The sequence below is a fragment of the Podarcis pityusensis genome, assembly GCF_964106645.2.
Source record: "Podarcis pityusensis genome assembly, chromosome: 4".
Classification (NCBI taxonomy): Eukaryota; Metazoa; Chordata; class Lepidosauria; order Squamata; family Lacertidae; genus Podarcis; species Podarcis pityusensis.
The window spans coordinates 32652480-32677909 of NC_138027.1; the positions used below are offsets into that span (position 1 = coordinate 32652480).

A 25430-nucleotide genomic window follows, 5' to 3' on the forward strand; every position below is an offset into this window, starting at 1 on the left:
TGGCATTTCTGAACATGTTTAGAACTGCAGTTTAAGTCTTTCTAAGAATATTTTTAGAATAAACCAAAACCTGTTTAAGGATTCAATTCAGTTTTTAAAATAAAGATGCCTAAATCCCTCACTTGGAAACGATTACGTTTGGTAACAGGTAAGTCCAGGGGCCATGCGTGGTTCTGAGGCCTCAGGACTCTTTCTAGGCCACATCCCCTCAGCAGCCCTAACTCTGCAGCCTCCTTGGGTGCTTTTGCCTGTCCTTGAGGAGACATGTATGCATAGAAACCTCTGACCTTTGGTGTTTGGGTGTGTGCACAGAAACCATGGCTGGAATGCAGCCTACTGTATGGTGCAGGGAGGGGGAACCTGTGGCCACTAGGTTGTTATTGGAATCCCAACAGCCCCAGCCAGCCCTAGCCAGGATGATGGGAGATGAAGTCCAGCAACATATGGAGGGTCACAGGTTCTACATCCCTGCTAAGAGTCACATGATCTAATGCTCTACCTGTTTCGGCATCTGGCTTAACCCACTGCTGACATGTGGCCCACAACAGGTTGCCCATGAGGGGAATACATTACTCAGGCTGAAAAAGATTTCCTATCCCTTGTTTTCATATCCTTATAGATCACAATATGATTTTGTTATGATTTTGTGTGTGTGTGTGTGACTAAGATCTCTCCACATCCCAAAGCAGAACTACATCAGGCCTCATGCCAAACCTTGGTAGGCATTATGTGAGCACACAGTTCGGCGCCTTGGGCTTATACTGCCCTCACGTGCCCTCATGTGAAGGCAATTCACTCTCTAACAAAACCTGATCTAATGCAAAAAGTAATGCAACATAAAGCTCTCAAGAACCTACAAGCACTAAAGATCACCTGTCCAAAAAATTACCTTCCTTCTCTCCAACCCTGTTATATAGTGGAGATGTTTAACTTCCATTTATGCCATTTCCCCACGACATCATGTTTTTCTAGCTCTTATTTATGAACCAAATATCACCAAGAAGGCCAGAGCACTAGGATTGACTTTACTGCCTGCCACAGGTATAGACTTCTTATTGTGACAAATCATACACTGAATGTTTTTTAAATTAACATCTAGTCACCTTTACTGTTCTAAACCACACCAATCTTGCACACAAGCACCCTTATGCACTTGATATCCAGTGCTAATTTTTTAAGAATGCATAACTTAACAAATACAAGTCTCGGAACTTAGTTGTAGAGTGCAAAGGCAAACAACTAGCAATATATGTTAGAATTCAAGCATTTAAAAAAATGGCCAGTGCAGACGTTTCCCAAGCGTATCAAAGCTTACCTTCTCCAACAACGAATTCTGCCACAATCTAAAGATATTGAGGTAGCTTCTGTCTCTGGCACTGAATGAAGTAAAGAAAAACTGCAAAGAAAAATGACAATCGTGTACAATTTGTAATATGATCTGAATGTTGCATATCCTCATCCCAAGGAAAATACATGGAACTAAGGCTACATGATTTCAGTTGATTTTGTTGCCATTAATAAGGCTGTCCCCATCCGGATGGATTTCAGAGGACAACTTAACACACATCTGTTCACACAGGCATTTGGGGGAGGTCCGTTATTGAGAAGGACTATTTCTGACGCTGCTGCTGAGCTGTTTTGATTGGCATAATATGTTTTTAAATTGTGCTTAAATTAATTACTTAAATCACCAAACGTTTATTAGGCACTACAAGTATAGGTTATCATAAAACTTAATAAAACAGCTATGTAAAATATATAATGACACAGGTTTTAATTGGGATTTCTTCCCACTAAATAATGCCATTGACCACTCTAAGAGATACTACTGACAAACACTCAGCCACCCTTGCAGTTACTTCCAGGTTAATGTCAGACAGATAGAATCTGATATTTTCATTGTGCCATGGTGTTAGACTACCCAAAAAGGGGGAAAGCACATGTTTGTGTAGCTGGTTGTACAATGGACAGTAGAAAAGGATATGTTCTACAGTGTCCAACACATTCAAAGAACATCCACAATGTCTATCATTTCTGGGGATGTTTAAATATCTGCCCTTGACAAAAGCTGGGGGGGAAACATTCAGTCGGGTTAACATAAAGGCCTGCTTTGGACTGGAATTATTAATTTTGAGATATAAGTGACCCTCTTATCTGTTGTATTTAAACCATAGAACTTGAGGGAGCAAATTTTATTTGCAGCTGACTCAATGTTTAGTTTTTCGATGTCCCTTAATCTGGTTTGAATATTGCGATAAATATATTGCTCACTTGAATTATACAAGGGTTCCAAGTCAATACCAATATATCTGATTTTGCTATGTAAGAGTTGGAATCCTCTGGATTTATAAGAGTCCTTAAGTAAGTCAGAGAGCAGACTCAAAGTTGGCAACGGAAATGGCAACGCAACCAGTATTTTATAGGGCTATCCCACACCCATTATTCCATCATGTGTATACCTAGTTCTTCACACATTGTCTCATACTTGATTGAACTTGGGAGCCCCAGGATATGTCTCAAGAAACTTGAGCGTATTTTATCTAAATAACTATTATATGCTTGTATCCATATTGGGATCCTAAAAAGTAGCTGGGATGACACTTTAGCTTGAAAAATGTGTGTATTTTAAATTGTTTTATGGTTTTATTGTGTGTGCTCATCACCCAGATATTACAGGATGAGCAGTATGTTTATAAATATAATAACAAAATAAAATGTTTACATTGAGATGCTATACAAATCTAATCAGAAATAAGTCCCACTAAGCTCAACAGGGTTTACTGCCACATAGGTCATTAGGGCACATGGGGCACTACCCCAGCAACTTCAGATAGCCCCCACTTATACTGAGTCCAGGGGGTGGCACTGGCTGTCACCTTCTTCTTCCTTAGTCTCAGTGTTGCCAATGTAGAACTCAGCCAGGTAAAGAATGGAGGTGAAACTAGATGAGCAGGGGGGCAAATCAGGAGGTAGCAGCAAACTGATCAGGAGAATGCAAGAGGGATGCAGATGACAGCAGACCCACCCACCTCAGAAAAGAATGCATTTGCAATCCTGACATTCCCACAAAGCAAGGAAGTCCTGCAACTGAGCTTGCCACGCCTTGTATTTAAAAGCATGGCTTGTGGGGTGTGGAAACAATTGGGGCATCATCATTGTTTACATCCAGTTCTTAGCATCTTGTCTGATTCCTGAACTCCTGAACTGTCTGATTCCTGAACTCCTGAACTGTGTGTCTGCTGCCTAGCTGGTACTGTTACATGTTTGAATAAATATCTATTTTTTCCCCCCTTACACATAAGAATCTCTGTCTGTGTGTGCTGAGCGAGAGCCAGGACAGTTCAGCATTTTTTTAAGAAAAAGAGTAAAGAATAAATTGAAGAGCATCACACCTTCTCCCCTTCAGTTGCTATCTGGATGGCATTTGGGATGAGCCGAGCTGTCTTCTCTTTTGTCATGAAGGTGATATCCTTCAAGGCGATAGAAATCTGAAGTTCAAGAACACACATTAAGTAAAACAATGTAAGACCTCAGACGAAAGCTTTAAAGACATAGTATGTCATAGTATGTAAAACATTGGTTTTCAGACTTGCTATCCACAAGGAACCTTTTTTATATCAACTTGTCTGCAGCAGAACCTTCTAGGTGTGGCAGAGAATTCTGGGCACACAAAAAAGTGGGGTGCAGATCACTTTAGGAAAGTAAGGACTAGCCCAAGACATTTTGCCACCTGAGGCAAAGGAGTGTCCCTCCCCCACCCCATGTCCAGAAGCCAGTCAAACTGGCAGTTAAATATCACTTCAACATTGGCAATGAATGGGACAGCATCTATCACCACACTTGAGGAAGAGCAAGGCCACCTCAGCCAGCCACCTCACTTTGCCTAATGGTAGGTCAATCCCAATTTTGCTGCCCGAGCTCATTGTCTCACTATGCCTGATGGTAGGGTCAGTCCTGAGGAGTCATTGCAGGCACATGCACACACACACACACACACACACACAGGCCTTACTGTGGTCTCCCATCGGAAGATGTTGCTGTGGAAACAGAGCCAGTTTTCAGAAAGATACAGGCGTCCTTGAAGGAGAATATCCTTCTGGAGAGCACAGGCATAATCTAAAAAGGGAAATGATAAAAGAGTGTATCTTTTTAACAGAGCTCAGCTAAACTCATGATTTAGCTTATCAGCAATGCTGTGCTAAGGAACTTCAAGCAGCTTTAAGTATCTTGTGGGTGGTTGTTAAAATGAAGGAAATTTTCTTCATTTGTCAGAGGGATACCTGAAACATTTCATATTCTGAGCAGCTTTAGAAAAAAAAACCTTTTAAAGAACAGCGTACAACTATTTTAAGATGTGAGGAAAATTAACATGTGCTTCATTCCTCAGTAAACCTACATGCTTGGCAAAACCTCAAAAACAGGTTGAGGAAAAAAGGCATGTCTGTGCTGGAAAAGGGATATCCTTGAAACTTAAATGCATCTGAAGTGATGTATCTGACCCTGCTCTTTTACAATATGGTCATCAGGTTAAGCCTAATGTTGTCTGCTCGTAGTCTGGATGCCCACGGACTTACATAATTTAAAAGGTGAGCTCACTGTGGAAGTGCATTTGCCAGGTTTTATTTAGGTATATCATCTTCTCTCCCATAATGAGTTGAGCAGAAACTGGTTCTGCCAGTTTGCAACAAAAGATTGACTGGAAGCTGGTGACATCATTACTTCCAGAACCAGTTTTTCCAAGGTTACACACTTGAGGGCCAAACTGCTCCTAATGTTATATGTGTGAATGCAGTTAATGTGTCCTCTTTTATTTTTAATAGCAGCTGCTGGGAGGAGCAGGAATGAAACTCTGTTACATCCTTTCCCTCCATTCCCATGGTCCTGGTGTCAGACACAGACACACGTTAAATTACTGTAGGCCCCAGGAGGGAAGCAGCCATTAATACTGGCATTAATAATGACAATTTCCCTCCTGGAGAAAACAGCAGCTTTGAGGTATGGACATTTTTCACAGGGAACATGGCATGGAGAAAGAAGAGAATAAAACTTAAAACTGAAAGCCTGCAAAGCACATATTCTGCTACTAACTCTGGCCCCTCCTCAAGATACCAAGATTTACCCAGTTCTAAAAAGATTCCTCCTGTTACAGGCAGATTGAGGAAGCAATCCAAACCCAAGATCTGCTGGGATGAGTCAGGTTTGGAATAGGCAGATTTCCAGGGGAGTCGGGGCTCAGCTGGGCCTACATCAGCTGAAATTCCTCATCCTTGCTCAAATGGAGGTATGCCATCTTAAGTCATCCATCCCAACTCAGTCAGGGATTAGCCAAGGCTAAAAAGAGCCATTCTGGGAGAGAGGCAGGGGGAGACCCAGTGTCTTTTTTTTAGAAAAACAGGTGCCAGTAACCACCATGAAGTTGTTACAGTAAGTACCATACTTTTAAAAAGAGGTGCCGGTACTGTGTGCCCTTGAGTACTTCCTGAGGGGGAAAGCACTGGGGAGATCTACCCCATTGCAAACTCTGTTCAGCTCAGTCACCCACGGGAAGTGACACTGGCAAAAAAGGGTGGTGTAAGTCAAATTCTATTTTGAAGGCTTGTTTTCCCTCTGCCAGGCTCAGGCCACTTCAGCCATCAGTAGCTCCTGTCCTTCAGGGGGTAAATTACACAGGCATAATATAGGGACTCCTGACCATTAGGTCCAGTCGTGACCGACTCTGGGGTTGCGGTGCTCATCTCGCTTTACTGGTCGAGGGAGCCGGCGTACAGGTTCTGGGTCATGTGGCCAGCACGACTAAGCCGCTTCTGGTGAACCAGAGCAGCACACAGAAACACCGTTTACCTTCCCGCCGGAGCGGTACTTATTTATCTACTTGCACTTTGACGTGCTTTCGAACTGCTAGGTTGGAAGGAGCAGGGACCGAGCAACGGGAGCTCACCCCGTTGCGGGGATTCGAACCGCCAACCTTCTGATCGGCAAGTCCTAGGCTATGTGGTTTAACCCACAGCGCCACCCAGCATAAATCAAGCTTGCTTCTTGCAGCTCAGATTTCCCTGCCCATTTTACAAATTGCTCAGACTTCACACTGCACTTGAGCCCTAAAAGTGGAATCTTATGAATAAATCTGCATCAGTATCTACTGCTACCCAAAAACCACACATTTTTGCCACCACCTGTTCCAAAATAGAGTGCCTCCGTATCACTGGGACCTGGCAATCTGAACAGATAAAACAAAAACTTTCAGGGATTAGGACTCAAAGACTGTTTTAATAATTTGAGCCTCTCCATCAAATACACTAGCTGTGAGTGGGGCAGGCTTTCTCCCTATGCAGACAGTGCTTCTCTCATTGAGGAATAATTATTTCCAAACACTATGCAGTCTAATTTATTTATCTACGGTATGTTAAAAGCTTCTATACCACTTCTCAAGGCCAAATTGCCTAACAAATCAGTTTACAAATCAATAAGCATATACAAACGACGCACTACAAGCATTGAAAGCCAATTACATCCAAAAATAGAATACAAAACTAACGCAGAGCAAGTAGTCCTTTTAATTCAGCATCAAAAGTTGACCTCAAAAGGGCATGATTTAAAAGTGGGGGGAGGGGGTTGCTGTTTAAAAGTCTTTAAAGGCCTGCCTAACATCACTTAGAGCAGAATTCCAAAACTGGGAGACCGCCGCAGAAAAGGCAATGTTCCATGTGCTTGCAAGCCTAATAGTTTTTACAATAGGGCTCCCAAATGCCCAGATTTTCCTGGACATCACCAGGATTTCAAAGGTAGAGATGACATCCTTGGGAATTTCCGAAATGTGGTGCTTTGTGAACAACTTTGGGGCTTCCCTAAAAAAACCTCAACAACTTTTGGGGTGTCCTCGTTTTTTTCTTTTTGAAATATGGCAACCCTATTTCACAGGCACCTCTGAGTAGTATGAGGGTATGAGTAGGTTAATGTGTGTGCATGCAGTCCATAATATAACCTGGTCCCAACCATTTAGGACTTTAATGTCATCACCAGCACTTTGAATTAGGCTCAGAAACACACTGGTAACCAGCGCAATTGGCTAAGTATATGTTTAACATAATCTGACCTCCTGGCCCCAGTAGCTAGACAGCTGCATTCTGTACCAGTTGTAACTTCTGAACTATTATCAAATGCAACCCCATGTAGAAAGCTTCGGAGTAGTCTAGCCTGGCAATCTCTAGTGCATGAATAATTGTGGCATGGCCCAATGTCTCTTAATAGGTTCACGGCAAACAAACTGAAGCTGATAAAAAGCAGCTGCAGCCCTCACCATCTGGGGGCTGCACACCCAAGCTGCAAACTTGGTCTTTCAGGGCGAGTGCAATTCCATCAAGGATTGGTTGAACACCTCCATCTAAGGTAATCTGCTTTCCTATTCACAGCGTATCTGTTTTAGCTGGCTTAAGCTTCAACTTTTAGGAGTAAGAAGGAAGGCTTCAAGGACAGAGGGTGTGGTGTCATTGAGAACTGTGCTTTCGGCCTTCTTTTCAGATTAAGAACTAGCTCTCCTCCCATTCTTTATTCTTTAAAAGGTTTTGCTCCTTTTTTATCATATGTAATAGCTCCTGACTTCGCGTCACATATTGGAGAACAGTTGATACTGCTGTAGGGTGCAATACAGCAAAGCTTTAAGGTCAGAGTAGGAAACATTTTAATGAATAACAACATTTCCTTTGAATACAATACTATGACTTTGCACTGTCCTTGACTAGCCAAACTTGCACTCAGTGCAGCCCATGCCTAATCCGGTTGTTTACTCTTCAAATTCAGAATGGTTGTCATATGGAAAGTATGCCTCACACAAAGAGCCAAATTGCTTGCTTGCTTGCTTTCCTACACCAGTGCAAACGGCAGCTTGGAATTTTAGAATAAAGTGGAATTGTTTACTACAGACCATACTAATTCTCTATTGGATATGGGCTATTTTAAAGCTTCAGATAATGTTTCAGTAAGGATGTCTTAAAAATGAGATCAAGTTAGCTTGTGTCATGGGCGCATTTGAAAGCTGTGCAAAATACATGAGGGAGATATGGAGGATTTGCAAAGGGATGAAATGAAAGGGCAGGGCCTTGTTGAACATTCTGAGAACAAAAGGCAAATACATCCAGAAGATTAAAGAGCAAAATGTCAGCGCTGTTCAAGCACAGAGAAATTAAAGGCAAGCAAGTAAGGCACAAATGAAATGAAATTAGCAAGAAGATGTTCTGCAAGTACAAATGAACTAGAAACTGACTGCCCCCCCCCCCCCAAGATGTCTTCTTAATCTGCTGTTTGAACGTCTTTAAAATGTTTCAACATTATGCCAAGGTCCAGAGATCTAAGGCTAGGAATGGGCAAATATGTCAGTTTTGGTTTCTCTCTATTTCTCATTTTCCTTAACATCAGTTAAGTTCCCATTTTTTTAAAGAAGTCTTCATGAAAATTCACCAGCATTTCAGTGCTAATTCCTCCTAATAGCATATACACATTTCTGTATTCAATTCTGCCAGGTGCATGCATTTTTGCAAAGCAATTTCTCCTAATATAAAGCATCGTTGTAGACATTTTTATGCACACTTTACCCTAGCATGTGCGTTTTTATGCATATTACCTGACTGGGGAACAGCATTGCAAAATTCTGGAAAGTGTGAATTTCAAAGAACAGCTGGGTTTCAGTTTACATACTGGGGAAACCCAGCCAGATGGGCGGGATATAAATAATTTTGTTGTTGTTGTTGTTGTTATTTCAGAAAGTGTGGCTCAAGGAAGCTGTCCTTTAATTTGTTTCATTTTCATCACTACAAAGCATTCAGTATTTTTGGCATTACGTTTCCAAGTTACAAGGTTCAAATTTGCTTTAAATATAACAATGCAGCTTGTAGCTCCACTCATAGGATGAAACATTTCCCTCTTACCTACTACAAGCCTTTCCAAATCTGGCAGGTGCGAGAATTGTCTCTTAAATTCCTCATTCCTATATTTGTAAGTGGAGCTTGAGATCTGCAAAAAGAAAAGTTTCAAGAAAAAAAAGGGGGTTTTGTGTTTTATTATCATCAAAGCCTTGCAGAAAAACAAGTGTCAGAATTAACGCAAGTGTACAGTGTCCACACCCAGTGAATTAACCAGGCACTGTCGCCTTAAGCACAACCCAGTCTCCAGCCTTCCCTTGATCTGGCAGAAACCCTCCTGAAGTTCTGAAGCCCCCTGAATCCCAGCCAGGGAGTTGTAGATGGAGTTCGCATTCCATACCCAAGGTTTAACAGACAACACAAAAGGAAATTACTGTTATCATCTCATTGTGCAATGTGCACTTATGAAATATAGCAGTCTGAATGTATCATAGATATTAATGCAAAATGCAAAAGCAGCTGTACTCTGCTATTGGAATCCTGACTGCCTTCCATTTGTAGACACGTGCACAAGGCTGAGATGTGGATGTGAGATAAAGCCACAGAATGTGGGTGTGAGATAAAGACTCCGCCTATGTGGCTCAGGACATCTCAGACTGTTTCCAAGGTGTGGAAAGGAGCAGTGGAAAGGAGCTGTGCTGTAGCAACTTCCACATTTCCAAGGTAGCATAAGAAGAGGTCATAGAGGCCTTCCCTGGTAGAAATAGCATGTGCAAGTTAGTACCTCACTTGGGATTCTGGAAGCGGCAGCTCAGCCCCTGGCAGAAAATGACATTCCATGAGGACCTAACTAGCGTCCTTCCCTTTCTTGTGCCCTAGCATGGGGAAGCTCTGGCCCAAAGACTAGGGCTCTGGATTTGACCTGAAAGGCCATTCTGGGCAAACTGCACCCAGCTGCTAGTCGCGTGGTATCATATGACATTAGGCACTGAGATCTGCTATTTCCATAAGCACAAAGTGCTAAAGTAAGCAATAAGGGAACTCATATCTTTAGTCTTGGCACCGTGAGACCACAGTGCTAAGATCGGAGATAAGCCTCTACCTAGTTTTTTTAGAAGATGCAAACAAGAAAAAAGCCAAAGGTACAAAAAGCCTCTACCTCTACCTAAAAGACAACTGGCAAAGACTTATATCCAATTAAGATAAGCTTATACTACTGCTTTTTTAATATAAAAGAAAAAGCAGAGTTTTACCTCTGATCTCAGAGATGTGGGACTTTAGAACAAACATTGGAGATGTGCCTGTGCCTGCTACCATGGCTTTGAACTTTAGAGTCACCTGGCATCATATGATTTATACGACATCCGTAATTAACAGGCGGGTGGTCCTCACCTTGCTTTCAAAATGGTCTAAAGCGTATGGCCCAGTTCTGGATCCAACACCCCAGCTTTACCTTTTACCTAGTTCTTCCCCCACCCCTTCCTTAAGCTAAGCTGTTTCAGAATGTTGGTGCAAAATGATGGGCAAGATTCAACTAAATAGTTGTGCTGTTAGAAACCAGCACAGCAAGTCCCACTAGTGCAATAAGGCTTTCCCTCTTCCCAGCTTGGGATGTGTGTGTCAGGAGAACACCCAAAACAGCATGTTGGGGTGGGGGGAGAGGGGAGAGTGTTCCAAACAGCCAAGCAGAAATACCTGCACTGATGGAGCAATCTTCTAACAGCTACTTTGAATTCTACCCAACATCTTTAATGTAGAAGTGGAGAACCTGTGGATGATGCTGGACTGAAATTACCATCATCCCTCACCTTAGGAACCTGCTGGCTAGGACTGATGGGAACTGAGGTTCAGTACCTGGAGGGCCACAAATCCCACCCACCCTGCTTTAATCAATTCAGCCAGAAATCTCACAGAATAAGTGGCAAACACTAGCCAGGTCCTACTAATTTTCTTCTATGTTTAATAGTGCAGAGGATTAATATAGATGCTACATGTATTCTGTTCATTCTTGCAGGTCATCGTGTGAGATATACATCATTTTAGAGTTCTTTAAGCTCGCTTTGGAACACCGAAGAGGATTTATCCACTAGTAAGCCGATTCACCATAATTGCCCCTGGGTAAACAAAAAACTTCTGCAAGCACGCTTAGATTATCACAATACTCAGGTCAAAGCAACACTGCTAAAAATCAGCACTCCAGGGGAGTCTTTTCAAAGCTAAAACTGCACAAACTAAATCTCTTGAGCCTCAGCACTGCTAAATCACACCAGGCCTCATCTACAAACCACTTGCAGGTGTATAAATCTATGACTGTTTCCCCATAAACTGAACAAAGACTACCAAAAATGCAATTGTTTCTAAGCAGAAGATACGATGTCTAAGACAAAGAGAAAAGATATATAGCTTAAAACAGTGGAAAAAGCAGTGGAATGTGTAGGATCTTAAATACGTAAAGCTTTTTATCTTGTGTCTTGTATTCATCAGCATAATCCACATGCTGCTTTTTCCAGGCATAATGATATTTTAGTACAAAAGGCATGTTTGTGGTGGAAGGAAAATTAAGATACTCTGCTTCAGTTGGAATTAAAGCTATTAAAGTCAAGAAAACAGCAAAAGGAAGGGTAACTTCTTCATACAGCGCTTAGTTGGGACTATAGCATCCACTCCCACAAGAGGGAGAGATGGCCACCAACTTTGATGCCTTTAAAAGATGAGAAGAATGTCTATGTTCTCTGTATGCTTTCAGAGGCACTATGACTTTGAATGACAGTTGCTGTCCATAAAGATGCTAAGGTATAAGCTTGTGACCTTCTGGGTGCAAAGCATGCGCTCTATGGTTCTCTCCACGGACAACCTCTTGCATCAAATCTAGTTTGACTCCAATCCTTGCACAAGTGCACACCCCCTCCCTGAGCCCCTTCCAGTGCAACCATTAAATTGGAAGCTACTACTACTGGTTCACATTAACCATGGTTTAGTGTTATGTCTGAACAGTAAAGTGTGGTTAACCGTAAATATATGTCACCTTCATAACCTATTGTTTGAAGCTGGCTTGCTTCTACTCATCACAGTTAGGACTAACTGTAGTTTGTCTGGGTTCAGACATCACCACAAAGCAGCATTCAGTTTCCAAACTCCTTCTTGCCACTGTGGTGGTGGACAAAGGCATACTTAGGGTCCCTTGTGCCTTTGTGGCAAGAAGTTGCATTGGCACCCTCTGCAAAAAAATAATAATAATTTTACCGCAAGGGCGGGAAGCTTCTTCCACGTTTTATCTCACCACAACACCTATATGTCCTACACTCCAAAGTCTGATAGGTGGGGTGTGTGTGTCCACGTGGAGGGCAGTTTTGCCAACCCTAAGTACACCTCTGCTGGCGAAGGAAGGGGAGAGCATGTGAGCCCAAAGCTCCTTGTGGCTCATCCTCATAATACCAAGCCATGGTTTATTTTTACATGTGAACACAGCTCATGCCTGCTTTATCTCTCTCACATGCTGCAGCTTTCCTATTACCTTTTATTAACGTAAATATTCTACAGGAGCGTGAGCACTCTGCATTATTTGCAGGTGTGTTTATTGCTCTCAGAATCAACACCTAAACCCAGAGAGCCCTAGCAGAGCTTCTCACTTGCTTACTCTCCTTCCGTCTCTCATTCAAGAAAGAAAGTTTAAGATACTTAACTTTCATAGGTCATGTGGCTCTTTCACCAAATTTAGTACTGTTTAGTCTGGAAAATAGGTGTTGTTAAATGTGCAAAGATATTGCTGATGCACACATATACGCCACCCTCTTAATATATGCATGGCCGTCATTTCGTGACCACAACATCAAGGTGTGTGAATGAGCCGTCACAGATCCACCATTTATAAAAAGAGCTTCAACTTCACCTCAGATAAAATGTTTTTTCGCTGGAGCCAGCTGCACATCCAGATGAGAATCAGCTGAATCGAAACATCTCTATCCTTCAAGCTTTAGAAGAACCAGGCCTGTGTGTTCTACTTACATGCATTTTCTGTTCCTCTTCATTTCCCCTGAGCTGCTCTGGAGAGGATAGTCTCCTAAGCAGAGGGCTCTCTTCCAGAGGGCTAATGGCAGACAGAGGCCTGGGCATTAGTGTGATTATGTCCCAGTCTTTGGCTCAGCCCCCCTGTTACTTGTAGAGGCTGAAGGAGAAAGATTTTGAAAAAAATCAGATTAACTGTGCAGTGTTTGGGCAGGTGAGATTTTTTTGCCTTCAATCAGACCAGGAAAACATTCCCAGTAGAATCAAATAAACTAATTTTCAGAAACATTTATGCCAGATGACACAACATCAATAATCATTTTTGTTAAGATTCAGATTAACTAAACACAGTAGTAGTTAAGAGAATGGTATTACTTCACCAGGTACACAAGAGAAACAAACCATTCAGGGTCACATTGCAGAGTATCTTAGAAACCCTGGCTCCAAGTCACTGAATTGTAGACACATTAAAAAAAATTGCCCACACAACACACAGATAGGGGAAGAAAAAAGGATGGGTGGTATTCTACTAAACAGTTAGACTAGTGTGCACTGCAATGTTCCCAGCCTCAATGATCAATCTGGTAAGTCTCAAAAATTACAATCTAAAGAAATGGCAATATGGCTGCTGACAGCTGCTAGGCTATCCAGAGCAGAATGCCTAAAAATATATTTGTGGCATAAAGATGTATGGAACCTGGCAACTGCAGAAAATATAACCCCACAATATAAAGGTTTCCAAAGGTTTAGAAGATCTGGAACATTTTTAGAAAATTTTTAGACAAATCCAGAACAGTAGCAATGTGGGGCTTTATCATTTATACCAATAGAAATAACCTCCATGGCTTTTTGGCATGTCCAGTGCAAGAAATACAGACCTCTTAATGTTTCTACTAAAAGGTGTCTCCACGTATCTACCAATTTTCATGACAAAATTTGAGGATGGGTACATGGCCTCCTTTGTCATTTCTGATGGGGATGTGGGCTTGGGAGAGCACATATTTCTTTCAAACCATGTCCAGTCATGTGATCCGGGTCCAGTAGGTGTTAGAATTTAATCAATGCTTGGAGTGTTAAGACTAGGTATGTTAAGTCAGACCCTGTGCATTAAGATGTGCTAGACACTGTTAATCCTTTAATTAAGTCAAGTGTTGAAAGGTTAATTAAGCTGGCTAACTTCATTGTAAGGAAATTGCCTGGGCTGGTGGACCATTAATAAGACTACAGAGGATCAAAGGAACTCTATGTGGTGTGAGACATCAAATGGGTGAGGCCCCTCTTCTTCAAGAGATGAAGCCAAGTACTTTAGGTTAGACGTTTAGGGTTCAGAGCCGTGACAAATGAGTTATGTGATCTAGAAGCTAAAGAAAAGCTGCAGGCGGGCCCAACCATGGCAGATGTCTGTTTGAATCCAGGGCTATGCCTATGGGAGAAGCAAGACCCTCTTGGAGTGTAATGTTGAGAACCCTTCCGTCATAGGCTCAGGTTGTATATGTGTGTAAATAAACCATATATCATAAAGACACCAGAGTCTGTGCTGCACCTCATTTCCAGAAGCAAACACAAACCCTGGGTAAACACACCTGGAATGTCACACAGCTCTGAGATTGGGGTGACGTGTAACAAAAATTTTAACAGCCTTGAGACTGCTGTGGGAGGAGGTTTTGAAATCTCTTAATAAATAAATCCTTGCCAGTCAATAAATGTTTCATAACAATTTCATCTAGTTTCTTTTTGTCCATGCAACAGCTCAACATCTTGCTTATCAAGACAGAAATCAACACTCCGTTCTTTTAAGAATTCTCCATCATGCAGAGATCTTAAAGTCTGCATACCAATCCAGTCAGTCAGTTCAATTACAAAGAAGGTAGGATGTCAGCAAAGGACCAGTATGCTCCTGGAATTTTAAAAGGTGCATTCACACTTAATTTTTCAATCATGCCCCAAAGCAAATTCACTTGACTAGATTTTTGTTTTCCCCTTCTGGGAACACAAACAGGGAATTTGCATGACTGGAACAGTCTTAGGACTGTGGCACAGTGCTCAAACATACTTTCTCACCAATGGGAGTGAACTCTTCCTTCCCAATGCACAATCCCAATCCCAACGGGCAATACACAATCCCAACGGGCAATACACATACACACATCTGTACTGAATTTAAGAAAAGGATGAAACATAGCTGCATGGTATACATTAAGCATAATGTGTAGTTTGACCGTAGGAGTAAACAGCTTACGTGGATAATGGGAAACGTAAGATGCTGTTCACAGCTGGGAAGTAAGAAATAAAAGTAATGTTGCCTGTGCCTTCACTCACATGAGAGCTGAATGGGCAGAGCCAGTGCTGCTGACTCTTCCTCAGTTCCAAATTTGGTCCCTGTTAAGAATTAGTGGCTTACAAGGACAGGGCACTACCATAATTGGCCAAAATCCTCATGGCACCATAACTACTATGGCCGACACAGCTTCATAGCCTTCTTGCTATGACAGCTCTCAGAGTAAAGGATATAGAAGAGGAACAGCAGAAGAGGAATTAGGAACAATAGTTCATCTATCTTCCCATTCCCCAAGCTCTATGGTACTGTAATAAGAAAATATTGCCAAAACAGCAGACTCCCTCTCTCCTTTCTGCCTCTTGGAGCCACTGTGAAGAGATGGGTAGTCTGTTGGCTTGGTGGTGGTGGTAAGAAACCATAACTGTCACTTATAACCATTTCCAGGGGTTGATGTTATGGGGAGTAGAGGAGGAGGCCAGGTGACTGCTGCTTAGGGTTGGGGGAGAAATTTGATTCAGTTTGCATTTAAAGTCCCACTTCCTGAAACCATGTGAGAACTGAAAGGCAGCCATCCTTCAAAATGTGCAAATTTTGAAATACAGTTCTCCAGCCAACCCTTATTTACAAACATGCATAAAACTGTGCATAAAAATGAGTATGTAAGTGAAAATAACATACAATAATGCAGTAAAAGTGCACCTGGATGTTCTGTTGTTGTGCCCATAACCTAGGTTTAAAGGTGCCATTTAGCTCCTAGCTTTCAAATCTAACACTGTACCTGACTATACCTGTCAAAGCAATTGCGTGTAAAGACCCCGAAAACCACCCCTAAAATAAAGACACAATAGACACAGATTTTAGTTTAAGGTTTTTGACATTAATTTTGGCCACAACTTTATTGATTACAGCATCTGAGCGGTTGCTTAGGCATTGGTTCCAGACTACCTGAACCTGCACAGTGGCAGGAACAGGACTGACACTGGGCACCACCATATGTCAGTAAGGGAAAGCATCTTGGAGCAGTAAGAAGCTGGCTTCGATCTCACAGCTCACCCCAGATGCTCCCAGGGGGTCTGGCGTGGCCCTAGCCCCTTGACAAGTAGACAAAGGCAAGGTGAGCCCCTGGATTCCTTTAATGGAATTCCCTAGCAGCAGCAATGGAGGGGCAGGCACAACCAACCACGTCCCCTCCGCAAAACATTGAACCAAATGCCTAACCACCAACTTTACAAAGTTGTGACGATTTGATACACAGTAGGCAAAAACCAAGTGGCACCAACCAATCAGTCAAATGGCAAAATTCCTACCAGGCCCCTACTCCAAAACAGACGACCCCTAGACAGGCATAGCAAGGCCAAAAGAACAACCCTAAATATAGGGAGAGGAGGGAGGCTGGTCCGCTGCACGTCGCAAGAAAGAGAAGCTTTCCAGCGACGTGCAGCAGCTTAAATAGCCCCTCAGCAGCCAATAGCCATCCCAACCAGCCAAATTTCTGCCCCAGCAACAGAGAGGCAACCAATGGGGTGTTGTGGCCATCCAAACGGCCCCACCCCACAACAGGGAGTGAGCTTACAGTGATCTCACTGCAACACGTGCCCTCCATGATGGAGGATACGACTTCTCATTGGTAGAAAAAGGAAATACATTTCTGAAGCCTTATACTTGCCTGAGATATAATTCTTTTCACATATTAGCTGTTTTTTCATATGATGCTGAGTGGCAAAGAGTACCAGGCCACATATGTATTTTGTATAAGGTTCAGTTACTCAAGTAAATCCCAGAAACTAGTTCTTCCAGATAAGTAAAGCAATCCTTCAACAGCCTCCCAAACCAAAGTATGGATGAACACACAGAGACATGTAAAGGAGCTTTTCAATAAATCTACATCCTGCCTTATCCGTATTTTGACTCTTAACCACATCTGTAAATACTTAACAATCACTTCCCTCCTGATTGGGAAGGTGATAGAAGGCATCTGAAAATAGTGTTTCTAACATGACTCATCTAGGCCTCAATACCCAGTGCTCCACACTGGCAGCACTGGTGTTATGACAGGGCGGCTGATCATACTTCCGCTGTGATCTAATCATGTACAGAATCTCCTTGCTTCCGCCACCCTCGTAATTTGCACCATGATTTTAATAAAGCTTCTCTAGCTCTGAAGAAATAAGGTTTCTGTTTCTCATAAATTAGGGGTTTTTTTAAGGGGAAAAAGCAAAAATGCTTTAAAATATATATATATATATTTATTGCAAGCCAAAGAGAACAGTTATTTAAGAAGACTAGAAAATGTTGTTTCCTGTTTTAGAAAGTTCCTTCACTTGATATACAGAAACAATAACCACATGGCACACAACAACTTAAAAAGCTGTGCACTTATATTTTGCAGGGCAATGGGCTACCTATTCATGCCAAGTACAGACGCTATAGTGAAAATAAAACCAACTCAAATTATGCCAACTGCCTATACTGTAGCAATTATTTTTAACATTTAATTGAGATCATACCCTCAAATGTGCTTAAAAGCAAAAGCAAAACCACAAAGAACCCACATCGTTTTTCATCGTTGCCTGGCAGCATAAAACTCTTAAATACTTAGGAGTGGGTGATTTTGTTGTTGACGCATTTATGTATGAGCATTATCTGAACTGAATCTAAAACAACTGCTTTAGTTTTCTTGGCTTTATTTTCACCATGGTTTATGTACACACACACACACACACACACACACACATATATTATATATATATATATATATATATATATATATATATATATATGGGACGCGGGTGGAACTGTGATCTAAACCACAGAGCCTAGGGCTTGCCGATCAGAAGGTCGGCGGTTCGAATCCCCGCGGCGGGGTGAGCTCCCGTTGCTCGGTCCCTGATCCTGCCAACCTAGCAGTTCGAAAGCACGTCAAAGTGCAAGTAGATAAATAGGTACCACTCTGTCAGGAAGGTAAACAGCGTTTCCGTGCGCTGCTCTGATTCGCCAGAAGCGGCTTAGTCATGCTGGCCACATGACCCGGAAGTTGTACGCCGGCTCCCTCGGCCAATAAAGCGAGATGAGCGTCACAACACCAGTTGTCCACGACTGGACCTAATGGTCAGGGGTCCCTTTACATACATGTGTGTGTGTGTATCTATCTGTCTGTCTGACATCTTGTAGTTTTAGGATGGGAATTAAATCACCACAAGACACATAACATCCAGAGGTGAGCTCTCTCCAATGTCCTGCTAATTGGCAGAGAGAAACAGATATACTAGAGGGGTCAGAACAGACCCAGCAGAAGCCAATGAGCAGCATTTGTGCAATATTCTCCTGTACCCATGCCATGCTTGCTTATTTCGGGGAGTGACTTCCCCTGGATTATTGAGCCATGTACTGTAAATGTATTCTGAGAAATACATTATTGCCCATTCTTTTGTATTCCCATTAAACCACAGAAATTTAAACCCTCTGCAGCTATTAGTCCTTTATATGCCCAGAGCCATATAAAGTGTTGTTTGCAACTTTTTGACCACTGTCTCCCACAGCATCTGACAAAGAGACACGTCACACAATGAATTTGGTGAGATTTCCCCAAGTACTGATCCTGACTTAGGTGCAGTTCTATAGAGTCAGAGGTGAGTCAGCCCCACCAAACTCAGCGAGACTTGTTTTGAGAAAACATGGATAGAATAAGGCTGTTCCAACAAACTTCACAAAATGCAGTTCCACTCAGGTGATGCTTTCTGATCATCTTTGTATTTGTGCTGGAAATCAGGATTCCTCCTTCCTTCTCAAATCACCTATCCTAGATATCTACATGTGGGTGTAATGTTAGTAGGGGGAAAAGGTGTGTCGGTCCAAATTGCACAGTCAGTCCTCATAATGTATGAGGGAACTCAGCTGGCCTTCACACGCTGAATTCTAACAAGTGTTATGTTATATTTAAACATTATAGCTGTGCATGTATAGCCTGCAGGGCAGACACACCCAGTATGCAAGGTGGGAGGGTACAGTTTTTCTCCTGCATTGCGCAGAAGAAGAAACCCAGGGGGAAAGGGTTACCCAACCCAAGCCACTGTTTTTCTGCAGGGTTTTGGAATTATGCTTTGCCCATGCCTCCATGGAAACAGCTCCTCTCTAATGCTATCTGTATCAAATGCTATGTACTCAAAGCTAGATAAATTTATTATTCAGGCACAATTCTCTGGGCTCCTTCCAACAATTTTGCTTCACTATATCACAGAATAAATTTATATTAAAAATTAATTATCAATCCTAAAAGAGCTGAGCACACTGATATGCACAATGGCATTCTAGTCAAATTAGATTACGTCTGTCAACCGGTTAGAAGGAGCATTTCAAATGTCTCAATTCAATGAAATAGATTTAGGCCCAAAAAAATCCTGGAAACTGTAGTTTGTTGAGAGTTCTTTGGAAACCCTTATATCCTCTTCAGCAAGCTACAATTCCCAGACTCTTTTAATAGTCAATACCCAGGGAACTCTGGGTATAGCAGTTCTGTGAGAGGAGTAAGGGTCTCCTAGCAACTCTCAGCACCCTTTTTTTAGTTTTCAGGATTCATTAAGAGAAGTCATGGCTGTTTAAAGTGGTATAATGCTTTAAATATATAGATGTAGATGAGGCCTTAGTGTGTTCTGTGCCTCCCTTCACCTTCTCCCATAAGGTATTGGTTACTCTTGTCTCAAAGTACACACTGGACTAGAAGACAATGTGACCAAAAAACCCCAACTGAACTAATAGGATGGATGCCTTTCAACTTTCATATAATGCTTGCTAGGAAAAACAAGCAGCAGCAGCAGCTAGGCATACAGTACTGTTAAAAAAGCAGTCTGAATAGGGGAGACACACACCAGATATAGCTAATGGTTCAATCCAGTCAGACTCATAACAAGTATCTAGTAAGTTTAAAATTCTTCTATACTCTTCAAGTTAGTTCTTGCTGAGGTGCTAAAACTGTGTCTATGCCACTTCATTAATAGGTGGCAGCTCAGATTAATTTAGGCTTTTCCACCCACAAACAAAAAGACCCATTCACATAGAAAACTACTCAGATAAACTCTAACGTCTTTTGATTTTTTAAACTAAGTAATCTTGGAAAGTCTGATAGAACCTACCTTGAAAAGAAGAGTATATCCTCTAAGGGCGAATCAGCATCAAATCCACTGGGAGAATATTCCATTGTATGGGGCTGAGGTGTGTGTTGTGGCAAGCATGCCAACGTTTAGAAACATGGTCCGGTGGGTTTAGAGGTACGGTTTTGTTGTTGTTTTCACAGCTCCCTTAACTATATGACCAGGAGTACACTTGGGAAGATCTGTGCTTATCCTAAGATGCCAGATCACTGTTTGGCAGGGTGTTAAAAGTCAACTGTTTTAAACATTTGAGAGCATGCTGCCAGCAATTATATCATTCACGTGTTTGTTATGAATCAGGATGCAAGAACAGGTCGCAGTCAGCTGTGAATAACTCTGCCAGGTGTTCCTGAGACACCTAATTAGCACAGCAAAACATGACAGAAAATGACAGTGCACTACAATTACAGTGGGTTACAGTGCTTAATGTGTTAAGTGAGGTATGTTGCCACCTGTTCTGGCTCATGCGCCTCCTACAGCAGCCTTCCCCAACATGATGGCTCTACAGATGTTTTGGACTACCATACTATGCTTAATTTTGTGAAATGACTGGGCATCATGAACCAACCATACTCAGCACAAGGAGAGCTACTCAGCTTCACCTTTCCAACTCTTTGTCTCCCACCATGAAAGCCAGATTTGCAAAATCCACAAGTTACTAACCCACCTTTCATAGAACCATAGTGTTGGAAGGGATCCAGAGGGTCATCTAGTCCAGGCATAGGCAAACTCGGCCCTCCAGATGTTTCGGGACTACAACTTCCATCATCCCTAACAGGACCAGTGGTCAGGGATGATGGGAGTTGTAGTCCTAAAACATCTGGAGGGCCGAGTTTGCCTATGCCTGATCTAATCCAACCCCCTACAATACAGGGATCTCAACTAATGCATCCGTGATGGATGTTCTCATTTAACTGTTTTATAAATATTTTAATACTAGAAAATTTGTGGCCCCTATTGCATACAAGCATTTAAATGGATTTTAAGGCATTATTATCGCACCCTTCTAATGTAAATGCACTACACAGGGTGGCTTATGGATATAAACATTACAATCACTGATTGAAAACAGAGAAACATTACAAAAGAGTCAGGCTCAACAGCTGATCATCATGAAAGCCACCAAAGGGAAAGTGGACTTTTGGACTTGTAAGCACATCCTTCAACCTTTATTCTAAATGTTTTCTGTTTTTATCAATGATAACTCTTTTCAAGATTTTACAAGGAATTTTGGTATTTGATATTTTTGCTAAAATAGTATTATTGAAATCTACACTGCTTCTCTCTAAGTAACATTAGTGAATTTACAAGCAAAGTTTCCCAGCAACATCTAGTCGAAACCAACAGCCCTGGGGGGAAATCTGTGAGAATCCAGGCTCTCTTCTTACTTGGGTTTAACCACAATAAAAAAAAGGTCTCTAGAGGTGCAATTACAACTTCATGGAAATATTCACAGCCCAACAACTAAGGCTTAATTAACAATTGCGTCCTACCTTTCTACATCATTATACAGATTAGCCGAAAACAACATTCCCTGCAGAAATCTGTTTCCTGCTAGTTGGCCTCAAGAATCACTATTGGCAAGCATACAGAAATGAAACTTAAATCTCAGTTCCTTGTCCTAAATTTGCATGTTTACCACCCTTTAGGGCATTTTTTGAAAAAGAAAAAGGAATAGAACAATTGATGTGGTCTCTCTGATGTGTGTCAACCCAAACCACTTTTAATTAGAATGAAATCACACCAACGATAGAATCCTATGCTTATTTACTCAGAAGCCAATCTTCGGCTGGGGAGGGCGGGATATAAATAAAAATTTATTATTATTAGTAGTAGTAGTAGTTCTTTTCAAGCACAGTACTTGCATGCAATAATAAACATGTGTAGAGGAGCCACATTCACAAGTCTGCCCACACAGTGGCCCCGCCCCGATATGGCCCTGCCCTCTATTGTCTTCTTACTAGTCCTGTCCCCACATGTTTGAAGGTTTGAAGTAAGGAGCTACAATATGAATGTAGACTCCCATGATTCGGAACCCTGCATGATCTCCCTTCTAAGGCTGCATTCACATAGCAGTCTATTTCATTTTCACAACGTTTCCCTGTCAATTTCCACATTATGTTTGAGCTCTCTCATGATGTAAAACCCACTTCCAGAACTACAGTGGAATATAATGCAAGTTTACCACTCATTTCCATATTATTTGCAAACAGTTCTTCAGTTATTTACTATAAGTAAATAACACACTAAACTTGCACTATATTCTACTATAGGTCCAGAAGAGACTTCAATGCCGTGTGAACGCTCAGATATAACGTGGAACTTAACAGTTAGGGAGAAGTTGTGAAAACAGAATAAACCACCATGTGATTGCAGCCCCAATTGCACAGGGAAGCTGGGCACTTGCAGCAGGCCCTCTACTTCAGACTTTCCCCCACAGCATGTGGTTGGTGAATAGGAAGGGCCAATGAATACACAATAGCAGGGGTGGGGCATGGTCTCATTCTCCCATCACACAATTGTAAGACTATCAGGGAAGAACAACTCAGAAAAGGCTGATGTGTTCAACGGGCCTCATACGTATGGGTGCTCATAAGTACGTTTAGGATTGCCGCCACAGTTTGATGCCTAATGTTCAGAGCTTCAAGGCTCCACCAGAAATTCACAGAAGCAAGAAAGAATGGTTTTGCTAAACTCTAGTATAATGGATTTAAGATCTGTAGAGCAAAATTTGACGTTTCCACTACTAGCCATTTATTTAAATATTTATTTATTAAATTTGTATACTGCCCTTCATCTGTGGATCTCAGGTGAGGAGATTCCAGCTGAGGGAATGCTGTGTGATGCTGAGGATCTAGCACGCGACGAAAGATCTCAGCTCAGCAGCTGATTCACTTCATCAGCTCGGGTATTTAACTTCTGACTCAAATTTCCTATGCCAAGAGTATGATTAATAATTTAAAATTGTAATCAAGGATGGCTCAGATAATGCTTCCATGCCTGGAGCAGGTGAGCAAGTAGAATTGCCCAAGTGATCGGACTCCCCTGTTTCACAGTTTACAGGTAGAATGGATTTTAATACAGAGAGATTTTTAGCCTGTAGACTTAAGCCACTTAGAAATTATGACTTCTTAGGCCAAACTAAACATGACACCATTCACAAAATTAGCAGTTGGGTGAATAGCTTTTAAGTGTAAACATCAGGTACAGTGACCAATCCAGTCTGGGATCCAGGAACTTTAACCCTTTGCCCCCTGTGCTTCTAAGCAGATCACTTCCACCTGCTGTTTGTACTAGAAGTTATTATTGGTGTGAATAGAATCGTTCCTTTCCCGTGTGCCTCCCCAATCCCAAATTAAGGATGCACTAAGAGAAAAGGGTTAAAGCCCCCTCCCTCCCTCTGCATAGCTTAGTCAATACAGCATGAGACTCTAATCTCAAGGTTGTGGGTTCGAGCCCCACGTTGGGTAAAAGATTCCTACATCTAGGTCCCTTCCAAGTCCCAGCTCTACAGTTCTATGATTCCCCTCATCAGGTTCGCAGCCTGGGTCAGCGACCCCACTTCCCTGGCTTTGTACACCTACAAAACCAATCACACAGCCCTGTAGTTTTGTTTCTTAATCAGCAGCAACTGCAACTGCTGAATAAAGCCCAGTGGCACAGCACTGGAGTGTACTTATTTATTTATAAAAGTATTTTCATACCACCATATCATAAAATATCACTGTGGTGTACCATGATAAAACATAAAATACCTTGAAAAAACAATACAAATAAGTGATTAGTTAATCCAACAGCCGCAAAGGCCTGTCAGCATAATAAGGTATTCAAGAGAGGCCTTATGAATCTTCCATATTCTTAAGAACTTAGGAAGAGCCTGCAGGATCAGACCAATGGTCCATCAAGTTCAGCTTCCTGTTCCCACAGTGACCAACCAGATGCCCACGGGAAGCTCACAAGCAGGATCAGAGTATTCTCCCCTCCAGCAAGTGGAGTTCAGAAGCATTACTGTATCCAGCTATGGATCCAAAGCACAGCCATCAGGGCTAGAAGCTATTGATAGCCTCATCTTCCATGAATTTGTCTAATTCTCTTTGGTAGTCATCACTGCCTCCTGTGGGAGCAAGTTCCCTAGTTTGACCATGTGCTGTGTGAAGTACTTTCTTTTATCTGTCTTGAACCTTCCACCATTCAGCTTCAATAGATGTCTACAAGTTCTAGTGTTAAGAGGGAGAAAAACTTTTCTCTAGCAGCTTCCTCCATGCCACGCATATTTGTATAAACTTCTACCATGTCACCTGTTACTTACCTTTTTTCTGAACTAAGAAGTCCCAAACACTTCAACTTTGCCTCATAGGAGTATCGCTCCATCCGGCTGATCCTTTCGGATTCTCTTTTCTGAACCTTCTCCAGCTTTACAATACCCGTTTTGAGGAGAGGCAGACAGAACTGTACACAATATTCCATATGCGGTTGAACCATAGATTTATGTAACACAGCATTATAATATCGACACTTTTATCTTCAAGTCCTTTCCTAACGATCCCTAGCATGAAATTTGCCATTTCACAGCTGCTGCACACTGGAGCGACATCTTCATTGAGCTATCTACTGTGACCACAAGGTGCTGTTTCTGGTAAGGCACAGCCAGTACCATGAGCATATACGCGAAATGAAGATTTTTTGGTGTCCCAATATGCAACCCTTTGGACTGCAAGAAGATCAAACTGGATGCAAGAAGATCAAACATGGACTGCAAGAAAATCAAACGTATCCATTCTTGAGGAAATCAGCCCTGAGTGCTCACTGGAAGGACAGGTCGTGAAGCTGAGGCTCCAATACTTTGGCCACCTCATGAGAAGAGAAGACTCCCTGGAAAAGACCCTGATGCTGGGAAAGATGGAGGGCACAAGGAGAAGGGGACGACAGAGGACGAGATGGTTGGACAGTGTTCTCGAAGCTACAAACATGAGTCAAACATGAGTCTGACCAAACTGCGGGAGGCAGTGGAAGACAGGAGTGCCTGGCGTGCTCTGGTCCATGGGGTCACGAAGAGTCGGACACGACTAAATGACTAAACAACAACATGCAACCCTTTACACTTGTGTATGCCGAATTGCATGTGTCATTTTACTGCCCATTCCC

At 42.1% G+C, this 25430-nt stretch overlaps 1 protein-coding gene across 4 annotated transcripts in view; it reads right to left on the bottom strand.

Annotated features, from left to right (window-relative positions):
• GRAMD1C (GRAM domain containing 1C) overlaps positions 1–25430 on the bottom strand; it is a 63319-nt gene that overhangs the window by 34606 nt on the left and 3283 nt on the right. For 2 of the 4 annotated variants that reach the window (XM_081004322.1, XM_081004321.1), the window contains exons 3-6: positions 8922–9006; positions 4013–4116; positions 3393–3488; positions 1316–1396 (exon numbers count right to left, since the gene is read on the bottom strand). In XM_081004322.1, the coding sequence (XP_080860448.1) occupies positions 1316–1396; positions 3393–3488; positions 4013–4116; positions 8922–9006 (366 nt within the window). Of the gene's footprint in view, positions 1–1315; positions 1397–3392; positions 3489–4012; positions 4117–8921; positions 9007–12860; positions 13021–20267; positions 20485–25430 lie in introns of those variants that run through there. The other 2 variants (XM_081004323.1, XM_081004324.1) reach the window with 2 other exon arrangements.